This window comes from Alosa pseudoharengus, unplaced genomic scaffold (assembly GCF_046254945.1).
Source record: "Alosa pseudoharengus isolate Yale_2024_CS ecotype anadromous, Long Island Sound unplaced genomic scaffold, YU_APseudo_1.1 YU_APseudo_1.1_scf_12, whole genome shotgun sequence".
Taxonomy (NCBI): Eukaryota; Metazoa; Chordata; class Actinopteri; order Clupeiformes; family Clupeidae; genus Alosa; species Alosa pseudoharengus.
The window spans coordinates 28,488,894-28,500,479 of NW_027468587.1; the positions used below are offsets into that span (position 1 = coordinate 28,488,894).

The following is an 11,586-nucleotide window of genomic DNA, read 5'->3' on the forward strand; positions in this document are numbered from 1 at the left end:
GCCCTTCACAGACCCCTGGTGGCTAATGCATTGGATGGTCGGTGGCTGGCCAACATCACCCACATCAGTGAGCCGGTGAGTCTATGCCTTTCTGGTAATCACCATGAACAGTTGTCCTTTTATGTTATTGATTCTCCTCAAGCTCCTATAGTTCTTGGCCACCCCTGGTTAGTGAAGCATAATCCACACATTGACTGGGCAAATAAACTTATTGTGGGCTGGAGTCCTCTCTGCCATTCCCAATGTCTCCTCCAGGCGCAGACACAGTCTCCTGTCTCCAATCCAGCGGAGGAGTTTCCAGACCTCTCAGCAGTCCCGTCTCAATATCTGGACCTCAAGGCAGTTTTCAGTAAGTCCAGAGCCTCTTCCCTCCCCCCACATCGCCCCTATGATTGTGCGATTGATCTGCTCCCTGGCACATCCCCTCCTAGAGGGCGACTGTATTCTCTGTCTCGTCCCGAAACTGAGGCCATGAATAAATATGTTCAAGAGTCTCTGGCAGCGGGCATCATCAGACCCTCCTCCTCTCCTGCCGGTGCTGGATTTTTTTTTGTTGGGAAAAAGGATGGATCACTTCGACCCTGTATTGACTACCGAGGTCTCAATGACATGACCGTCAAGAACAGGTACCCCCTTCCTTTAATGTCCTCTGCCTTTGAATTACTGCAAGAAGCCACTGTGTTCACTAAACTGGACCTAAGAAACGCCTACCATCTAGTCCGCATTCGAGAGGGAGATGAATGGAAAACAGCCTTTAACACCACCACGGGTCACTATGAATATCTGGTAATGCCTTTTGGACTGACCAATGCCCCTGCCGTTTTCCAGTCATTGGTCAACGATGTGCTAAGAGACATGCTTAATCAGTTTGTTTTTGTCTTTTTGGATGACATCTTGATTTTTTCCAGATCTCTCTCTGAGCACACTTCACATGTCCATAGAGTCCTCCAACGACTACTCGAGAACCAGCTCTTTGTGAAAGCTGAGAAATGCGAATTCCATCGCGACACCATGGGCTTCCTTGGATACGTGGTCTCAGCCGGAACTCTCAAGATGGACTATCCCAAGATCAAGGCAGTGGTGGAGTGGCCAACACCATCATCTCGTCGTGAACTTCAGCGTTTTCTCGGGTTCGCCAACTTTTACCGGCGCTTCATACGAAGTTACAGCACCCTGGCGGCTCCCCTCACCGCCTTGACCTCGTCCAAGATCAAGTTCCACTGGTCCCCTGAAGCTGAGAACGCATTTCAGGCCCTGAAACAACGCTTCACTTCAGCCCCAGTCCTAGTCCATCCAGACCCTGCCCGACAGTTCATAGTGGAGGTTGACGCTTCTGATATCGGTGTGGGAGCTGTGCTGTCTCAAAGATCTGCCAAGGACAACAAGGTTCATCCCTGTGCCTTTTTCTCCCACCGCCTCACTCCCACAGAACAGAACTACAGCATCGGTGACCGGGAACTGTTAGCCGTAAAGTTGACCCTTGAGGAATGGAGGCATTGGCTGGAGGGGGCCAGTGAACCCTTCCTCGTCTGGACAGACCACAGGAACCTTGAGTATCTCCGCTCTGCAAGGAGACTCAATCCTCGGCAGGCTCGCTGGTCACTGTTCTTCACAAGGTTTGACTTCACTCTCTCCTACCGCCCTGGCCACAAGAACGTGAAGCCTGATGCTCTGTCCCGACTATTCAGCACAGATGAAGATCCCAAGGAGGCCAACACCATCCTGCCCTTACGTCGCATTATTGGGGCTGCGAAGCTGGAGATTGAATCTGTGGTCATCGCTGCCCAGGGCCATGATCCAATCCCCAGTCAGTGTCCTCCTAACCTTCTCTTTGTTCCTACCTCTGTCCGCTCACAGGTACTGCAGTGGGGCCACTCATCACGCCTCTCCTGTCACCCTGGGTCCAACCGCACCCTCAGCTTCATCGCCCGGCGGTTCTGGTGGCCCACCCTGAGGGAGGACACCAACACCTTTGTGGCCGCTTGCTCCATCTGTGCTCAGAACAAGTCCTCCACACGCCCACCTGCTGGACTGCTACAACCCTTACCTATTCCGAAGAGGCCCTGGTCCCATATTTCCATCGACTTCATCACTGGGTTGCCCCCGTCTGCTGGTAACACCACCATTCTCACGGTTGTTGATCGCTTTTCCAAAGCAGTACATTTCATCCCCCTTGCTGGCCTACCGTCTGCTAAAGACACTGCCAAAATAATGATACAGCATGTGTTTAAGCTGCATGGACTACCCTCTGAGGTGGTTTCGGACAGGGGTCCTCAGTTCACCTCTAGTTTCTGGAGGGCTTTTTGCAAATTGTTGGGTGCTTCTGTCTGCTTGTCCTCTGGTTTTCACCCACAGACGAATGGCCAGACCGAGAGGGCCAATCAGCAATTGGAGACAGTTCTGCGCTGTTTGGTCTCCCAGAATCCTACCACCTGGAGTGAGCAGTTACTGTGGGCAGAGTACGCCATAAATTCCCACATCTCCTCCTCCACTGGTCGGTCCCCGTTTGAATGCTCCCTGGGCTATCAACCACCACTCTTCCCGGACCAGGAGGGAGAAGTGGGGGTCCCCTCCGCTGAAGCCTTTGTCCGCCGTTGCCGGCGGTCATGGAGGCTCACCCGCTCTGCTCTACTCCGCACTTCCTCCAGAATGAAGAGGCAGGCTGACAAGCACCGCTCACAAGCACCCCGTTACCGTCAAGGGCAGCGCGTTTGGTTGTCAACCCAAGACCTTCCCCTCAAGACTGAATCCCGCAAGCTATCCCCTCGCTTTATTGGCCCCTTCCCTATCGCCAAGGTCATCAGCCGCTCTGCAGTCCGGCTCAAGCTCCCTTTCCCCCTCCGCCACATCCATCCCACCTTTCACGTGTCCAAGATCAAGCCCTTCATCACTAGCCCCATGCACCCTTCCCCAAAACCCCCCCCACCTCCCCGGTTAGTTGATGGCGGGGAGGCTTTCACTGTGCGCCGTCTGTTGGATGTCCGGCGGAGGGGTCGGGGTCTCCAGTACCTCGTGGACTGGGAGGGCTACGGCCCTGAGGAAAGGTGCTGGATCCCGGCCCGTCACATCTTGGACCCATCTCTCATTGCTGACTTCAAGCGCCAGAGACTTTTTGACTCTTAAGTGACGCCATGGGGCGTCTTCGGGGGGAGAGTACTGTCACTATCTGTCATTAGCTGTCTTCCTTTGTTTACTTTTATGCCTGCCCTCTTGTGGCCCCTTTGTGTACTGCTTCTCCCATGTGCTTTTGTTTTCCCCCCCTTGAGTGTTTAATTGTTTGCCACCTGCCCCTGATGGGTCTGGCTTAATTGTTTGATCGCTTCCCCTACTTAAGCTCGGTTCACCCTGTGCTCTGTGTCAGGTTGTCTGTCCGTCTCTGAGAGTGTGCTCCGTTCAGTAAGTCCTCTGTGTGTCCCCTTGTTGGATTCTGACTGCCAAGCTCATCATTTTGCCTTTTGGAATTTTTGTGAAGTTCTCTGTTTTTGGCCCTTTGAACTGCCTGTACTACTGTGGACATTTGCTTATGCAGTCTTTTGAGTTTGTTTTTTTTCTGTTGACTTTTATATGGACCACAACCAGTTTAACTTCTGAGCTTTTTCCCTTTGTTGGATTTTTTGTCGTCCACGTGCAAAATAATAAAAGCACTGAAAGGAACTGCTATTGGGTCTCCCTGTCTGTACTTTAACACCACTATGTCCATACATGTGGAGTCAAAATACTAGTTCCTTTGATAAAATCATTGTGCTTTACCCCTCCTATTATTGCAGGACTTCGGAAGCACAGGACGTCGTTAACATGGCGAAGACAAATGTTCTTTTTGGTGCTGTCATCGTAGCATCTTGTTTTCTCCTCAGTGCATCAACAGGTATTCAATTCAGTTTATTATAGATGAACAGTACATGGTACACATATTTCCAATTCAGTTTATTATAGATGAACAGTACATGGTACATATATTTCCTGTACATGGTACGTATATTTCCAGTACATAACATATTTGATTTGTTTTATGAACTTCAGGTACTTTCTGACATTGGTAAAAATTGTAATTTGACTATTGTTAATCTGAAAGCTTCTCTTTTATTTTGATGAGAATGTATCTTTCTCCCAGAATGTATAGAAGAGAAGACTGTCGCTGATATTGTCTTCCTGGTTGATGGATCTGAGAGTATTGGAACTGAGAACTTCCAGCGTATCCGGGAATTCCTCCACACTCTGGTCAACGGCTTTGATGTTAGTCCTGATCATGTCCGTATTGGCATGGTGCAGTACAGCAACATTATGCACACAGAGTTCAGTCTCAACACCTATCAGAATAAAGCACAGATTCTTGAGCACATTGACAAGCTGGGTTATATGATGGGGAAAACACTAACTGGCAAGGGACTGAACTTCATCCTGAAGGAGCACTTTGTGCAAAGTGCAGGAAGCCGTGCCAGTGAAAAAGTGCCCCAGATAGCTGTTGTTATCACAGACGGCATGGCAGACGACGATGTGGGGCCACATGCGATGGATCTAAAGAATCAGGGGATCATCGTTTATGCCATCGGTGTCAAAGATGCAGTTGAGTTGGAGCTGAGACAGATTGCCAGTGAACCTCAGGACCAGCATGTGTACAGCGTCTCTGACTTCACTGCTCTTCAGGGCATCACTCAGAAGATCGTCCAGAAGCTGTGCTTCGAGGTGGAGGAGGTCATAAGTCACACCACTCCGGTGGTCATCAGTCAGACCATAACTCAGGTTTCTACAGGTAATGCCATTCATTTACAATGACGTGATCATTTTGGTTGGTTGCATGTTTTGTAAATACAAATACTATAAGTTACAAGGGAGGAAATGGTCAGAGTAAGCAGGATAAGAGTTGTATAATAACATTCTAGTAGATTGTACAAGAAATCATTCTGCACATCAGTAGCCTACCTCTTCAGTGTAATATGATGCAATACTTGCTAAGTTAAACTTTTCCTCTTTCTATCCTTTCAGATTGTCAGCATGCAACCGTTGCTGACATTGTGTTCCTTGTGGATTGCTCGGGTAGCATTGGTCACGATAGCTTTAACCAGATGAAGCAGTTCCTCAAGTCATTTGTGAGTGGACTACCTGTAGCCAAACACCAGGTGCGCATAGGCCTAGCACAGTTTGATCATCAAACCTACCAGGAGTTCCTGCTGAAGGATCATGACAACGTCAAAGATGCACTTGACAAAATTGACCAACTTCAGTATCATAAAGGAGCAACTTATTTGGGCAGTGCCCTTACCTTCCTTCAGAAAAACTACTTTACCCCAGAGGGGGGCAGCCGAGACAGTGTTCCTAAAATTGCCATCGTGATAACAGATGGCGCCTCCATGGATGCAGTGGCTGAGCCAGCCCTAAAGTTACGGAGCCATGGGGTTGTCATCTTCGCCGTTGGTGTTGGATACTATGATGCTGCACAGCTAAGAACAGTCGCTAGCAGTCCTAGCGAGCAATTCTTGATCAGCATCCACGACTACCAGGAGCTGCAGAAAGTAATGGACAACATGCGGAAAACAGTTTGCACCTCGGTGGAGATTCAAGCACAGGGTAGAGTATGATTGTGTTCCTCACAGCTCTCAGAGACACTTACAGATCAATTTGGTCCGAATGATAAAAGGCTTGTCTAGGACTATCTTAAAGGTGCTATAAGCGTTGCAACGCGGTTTCTAACCTAAAACATTTTTTGTCACATACAGCTAACATCACCTCACCATCCGCTAGCTGCCTGTGCCCGAATACACTGTAAAAAAACACGGTCTCCGTGGACAGCCTAGGCTCCAAAAACGGCCACAAAACAACTTGGGCCAACCTTGCCCATAAAAACATAACAAACTGTTCCAGCAAATCACCGACGAGATGCGTATTTGGGACCGTTTCAATTGCACGGGAGGGAGAGGGAGAGTCGCGAGCTAGCTCTCTGTTTTGTTTAAACAGAACAGAGTCAACAGAAGTGACGTTACCCTGCATCGCCTATAGCACCTTTAAGGAAGATATTGTAGGCTACATTATTTATGCATCTCCATTGTAATTATATTTTTCCTTCCTTCTCTGTCTAATGTACGATATTATATCCACATTGGATGGTTATGGCAGTATTGTAAAATTCAGTTTTTATGACTTGTTTCAGTTTTAGCACCAAAATATGCTGAAGTTTTCTTCCTTGTGGACAGTTCAGCTCAGTCCCATATTCAGGCCATAAGAGAAATGCTCATTCGACTAGCCAACCAACTCAATGTAAACAAGGAAGGCAATCGCATGGGCCTGGCTCAGTATGGGTCTACTGTTTCTGTGGAGTTTCAGCTGGACCAGTACACCTCTGAATCTGAAGTTGTGGATCATATCAAAAGGTTTACATTGACAGGTAGTCAGATGCGTAAAACTGGAGGAGCAATATCTTATGCCAGCCATAATTTTTTCTCCTTGGAGGATGGCACCCGAGGATATAAGCAGTATTTGGTGCTCATTATTTCGGGGAAATCAGATGATAATGTGATGGAAGCGTCAAACGTTATTAAAGATCAAGGTGTGACTGTACTTACTGTTGGGCTTGACCAAGCTGACCGGGTGGAGCTTGAAATCATTGCAACACAGTCTTATGTCTTTATTGGACAATGCACTCAACAGATAATACAAGGCATAGCTACTGCTGACAATACCATCGACATCAAAGATACTGTCAAAGAGAAGATTCAGGGCATCTCTCAGATGATCGTCCATGTGCTCTGCACCACCGTTGTGACCGCGGAGCCCAAGAATCCGACCATTGTGGTGACCGGGAATGAGCCCAAGAATCCGACCATTGTGACCGTGGAGGAGCCCAAGAATCCGACCATTGTGGTGACCACAAAGGAGCCCAAAAATCCAACAAACGTGATTGTGGCCAAAACTCCTCCTGCTCCTCCTCAGACCTCTCATTGTTCCGAAGGTAGTGCAGGTCATTTATCAGAAGGTGGACATAATAATAATGGACAATACAGTCAACATACTAAACAAGACATCAAGATACTTTTTGACTCTGAGAAGATCCCCAAAGTTTCTCATGGTAAGTACTGTTATAATTGACTTGTGATGGTTAACTGTGTGAAATGCTGGCCAGTTTAATCTCATATGGTGACTGAAAACAAACAAGAGTTATATTCAAGACTTGTCTCATCATCTCTGCCACTATTGTGATATAATGTTACTGGTGAGCAGTCTCTGCTGGATAATATTGGTATTACAACCAGTGAAAAAGGCAATGGCCTGGTAAACCAGTGTTGGTCAAGATGTGCTTTCTTCATGAGCTGGGAGGACACAAAATCGATGTAGAAATAGTTTTAGTTTTTTTCTGTGATTTTCAGTAAGATTATTAAGCAGTTTGTTTCTGATGATTGTAAATTTAACAATAATAATAATAATAATAATAATAATAAGCTTTATTTGTATAGCACCTTTCATACACAGAATGCAGCTCAAAGTGCTTTACATTTGGAACATGTAACACAATAATAAAAAAGAATCAGTCATTCCTCTTCGTTGCTGTGGCCGTTTATGATCCAATCAGCAACATATCAGAAATAGAGAAAAAGAACATGTAACACAATAGAAAAAAATCTGTCTGTCTGATCAGTCATGTATGAGCTTATACCAAATGTAATCAGGCTAATATGTATATGTGTATAGTCATAATGTGTTATGTGTGTTTCTTTATTAGACTGTATCCAAACAGACAAAGCAGATATCTATTTCTTGATTGACCACTCAACCAGCATTCGCTACAAGGATTTTCGGCATATTAAAAAGTTTGTTTTGGAGCTCATATGGATGTTTCGTATTGGCCCGCACAAAGTACGTGTTGGCCTGGTAAAGTTTTCAAACAGTCCAAAGCTGGAGTTCAGACTGTCTCAATACACAGACAGAGAGTCTCTGGAGGACGCTGTGATCGCTGTCCACAAAACCGGTGGTAACACCTACATCGGACATGCTTTAAATTTCATGAGTCCACTTTTTAAAGAAACTATGGAGGACCGTGGTCATGCGGTTCCCAAGTACCTCATTGTAATAACAGATGCAAACTCACATGACCGTGTTGAAGTGCCAGCAAAGCGGCTTCGCCAGCAGGGAATCACCATCTATGCCATTGGTTTGAAGGGTGCCAATGAGAGGGAGCTGGATTACATTTCTGGTGACCCTAAGAGGAAGTACTTAATTAATAACTTTAATGCCTTCATACCAATGAAGGATGATATTGTGAAAGACATATGCTCTCAAGCAGGTGAACTAAATGCTTTTTTAAAATTATTATTTCCAAGCTGTTCTGTGGATCAAATTAGTTTGACCAATCTTTGATTTATCCTCCACAGCATGCAAGAACATGCTGGCTGATGTCATATTCCTGGTGGACGGCTCTGGGAGCATTGACTCGGATGAATTCTACAAGATAAAGAGATTCATCAATGTGCTGATTCAGCGCTCCATCCAGGTCCATCCCGACGCTGTGCGTGTGGGTCTGCTGCAGTACAGCGGCACCCTAAGGGTGGAGTACACGCTGTGCGCCCCCCAAACTCTCAGGGGCTTCTTGCAGACGGTGAACTTCATGCGGCAGCTGAGTGGGACCACTCTGACTGGTGGAGCTCTCAGTCTCACTTCACAGTTCTTTGACACCTCGAAGGGCGGGCGTCCCGGCGTCCCAAAGATCCTCATCGTTCTGACCGATGGAGAGGCACGGGATGATGTGGTGAGGCCCGTGCGAGCTCTGAGGAGGAAGAACATCATCATCTACTCCGTTGGTGTGGAGCGCGCCAACGTCACCCAGCTGAGGGAGATTAGTGGCCGCCCGGGCAGGCTGTTTATGGAGACAAACTTTGATGCCCTCCAGAATTTGGAGAGTGATATTTTGCCTAAGATCTGTCAGCCCGACAAGCCTGACACTACTTACAAGCCAGACAAGCCTGACACTACTTACAAGCCAGACACCACTCACATGCCAGACACTACTGACAATACTGTCATTAGTAAGTAGTTGTACACTGTCTATCCCTTTACCTCCATCACTCTCCCTCTCTTTCTGTCCCTTTACCTCATTACTCTCTCTCTCTATCACTCTCTCTTTCTGTCCCTTTACCTCCATCACTCTCTCCATCACTCTCTCTCTTTCTGTCCCTTTACCGCCATCAGTCACTCTCTTTCTGTCCCTTCACCTCCATCACTTTCCCTCTCTCAATCCCTCTATCTCCATCACTTTTTCTCTATCTCTCATTCACTCTCTATCCCTCTCTCTCCATCACTCTATCACTTTCTCCACCACTCCCATTCACAATCTCTCCCTCTGTCTCTCTCTCCACCACTGTCTACCTCTCAATTTCTCCCTCTCTCACTCTCTCTCTCTCACACACACACAACTACAAGTGTGTTTCTGTTCCCTTGTAGATTGTTCAACAACTCAGGTGGCGGATATGATCTTCCTAGTGGATGGCTCATCCAGTATTTTTCCGGATCAATACAAGAGCATGGAGCGCTTTATGATGTCAGTCGTTGACAGCATGAATGTCGGTGAGGACCATGTCCGTTTTGGGGCCATTGTCTACTCAACCGCCGCAGAGTCAAAGTTCACTCTGAACCAGTTCAAAACCGCAGAGGAAGTACGGAATGCCATAGCGAACCTTAACCAGCCAGGAGGAATCACCTCCACTGGTGCTGCTCTTCGCTATGCACTGGACTACTTTGGACAATCGTATGGTGGCCGTCGGGAGAAAAAAGTCCCCCAGATCCTTTTTGTAATTACTGATGGAGCTGCCACAGACCCTGAATTGCTTCCTGTATCGTCTCTAGAGGTCCTGAGTGAAGGCATCATGATATATGGCATTGGGGTGGCTGGAGCCATGATGACTGAGCTGCAGGTAATGACGGGAGGCAAAAATAAGAGGGTCTTTTATGTGGACAATTTTGATGCTTTGAAGACCCTACAAAAGAAGATCTCCAAAGAGCTTTGCGAAGACGACAAACAAAGTAAGTTCTCTTTTCTGACCACATGAACAGCCTCAGGCAGTTCAGTTCTCCCATTTATGCTGGATTATGTACAGTAGTTCTGTTGCTTTGAAGGTTTCGACGTTTTTTTCTTGTTAAAGGGACCCTATGCAGTTTTGGAAATTTTGCTGTTTTCTCGCTTTTTGCTCACAGTTTTCTCTACAGAGCAGAGCTCCCCCTACAGCTTCAGAGTATATATTTTACAACACTCCTCGCTCTGCCAGTCTGTTGTTTCTTCTCTCCCTATTCCTCCGCCAACGGTTTACTCACTTTTGGCTTCTTTTCGCCGGCTTTGCCATGACGAATGTCTGAGAAACTTCATCGCCACCTTGTTCTAGCCAGTGCCTGGCGTGTATGTGTGTAGTGCCGTAAAGCAATTTGTTCCATTGCGAGACCGCAAGACTTTCTGACTCTGAGGCCAGCAGCTTACCGGACCAAAGTTGCAAGGCTGGTTTTTCTGCTCAGAGACGTTAAGGCTAGGCGAGACGGCCACCATTCAACCCGGAAAAAGTCATATAACCATTTCAATGACTTCAAGGCTGTTAAGTTAACGGAAATTAAGCTAAAAAAGCTGCATAGTTCCCCTTTAAGTAGAAAAAAGAAGTAACTTATTTTTGGAAGGTTAGGTTTATTTAAGATTATATTAATATGTACTTCATGTTTTTTAGATGTGAGTCTAAGGCCCTGAGTTTGGCGGCGGAGCGGGAAACGGTAAACTACGTCAAGGCTGGGGCTCTGATATGGGCGAGACCTCTCTGGTGAAGTGAATTAGAATAAACCAATGACATGCATCCTGCGATATTGGCTGCCCGTCATGACAGGGTGTCCAAAACAGTAGCCTATAAATGTGTCATTGTGTCATTAAAGTAATTTGTTGAATTGATATTTGGGGTTCAGAGTGGTTTCACTTCATTATTCAAACTAATCTCTAATCTCCACGTCATGCGTGACACTAATTAAATGAGTGTCTAACTAAACTTCAGTTCAAGTTCACAAGCCTGTTCACATTCACACCCTCTGTTTCCATATACGATTTTGCTGATATTTCAAGTAGTCTGGGCTAATGTCCAAAGGATTGTCTTTTTGCAAGTTCCGAATATATGGATGGATTATGGCTTGATGAAAAAAGGAACGACCTCAGGCTATGGCATGGTACAAATTTAAATCAGGCCTACAGTAGTCGTGTCATTGCTGTTCGATCTTAGTCCACTCTCTTCTGTTCATAGAGTAAGTGCTTAATTTGGAAAATAGTAGATGCATGAGAAACATGCAGGGGCTCAAAAGTATTGTCACTTAAACACTCTAAAACAGTGGTCCCCAAACTTTTTCTTCTGAGGGCCAGCTCGCTATGCCTGGCTCTAAGAGAGGGCCAGAGACTCGGAGTATATCAGTAACCATAAATATCTTAGAACTTTGAACAACAGCAGTCTACTTTAGTTGAATATTCCATTACATTTAATCATGTAGGCTACTGCAATTTAATACCATTGTTAGCTGTGTTTATATTGCCATCATGCCATATCAGTGTAAAATGTAGCTCAAATGAAACTACAGATGAAAATA

At 46.3% G+C, this 11,586-nt stretch overlaps 1 protein-coding gene across 1 annotated transcript; it reads left to right on the plus strand.

Moving 5' to 3' along the window:
* The first annotated feature begins 3,795 nt into the window (after positions 1 to 3,795).
* LOC143119654 (collagen alpha-4(VI) chain-like) lies at positions 3,796 to 10,906 on the plus strand. Its single transcript, XM_076281273.1, has 8 exons — positions 3,796 to 3,865; positions 4,112 to 4,750; positions 4,984 to 5,565; positions 6,146 to 7,060; positions 7,712 to 8,272; positions 8,361 to 9,011; positions 9,427 to 10,005; positions 10,692 to 10,906. The coding sequence occupies exons 1-8, from the start codon at positions 3,796 to 3,798 to the stop codon at positions 10,709 to 10,711; spliced, it is 4,017 nt and encodes a 1,338-aa protein (XP_076137388.1). The 3' UTR covers positions 10,712 to 10,906.
* Positions 10,907 to 11,586: the final 680 nt, after the last annotated feature.

Bases quoted from the DNA above. Each gene is read 5' to 3' on its own strand.
- LOC143119654 (XM_076281273.1), top strand. From the start codon at position 3,796: ATGGCGAAGACAAATGTTCTTTTTGGTGCTGTCATCGTAGCATCTTGT. The intron at 3,866-4,111 runs GTATTCAATTCA...TCTTTCTCCCAG, and splicing joins TCTCCTCAGTGCATCAACAG to AATGTATAGAAGAGAAGACT. The intron at 10,006-10,691 runs GTAAGTTCTCTT...CATGTTTTTTAG, and splicing joins TTGCGAAGACGACAAACAAA to ATGTGAGTCTAAGGCCCTGA.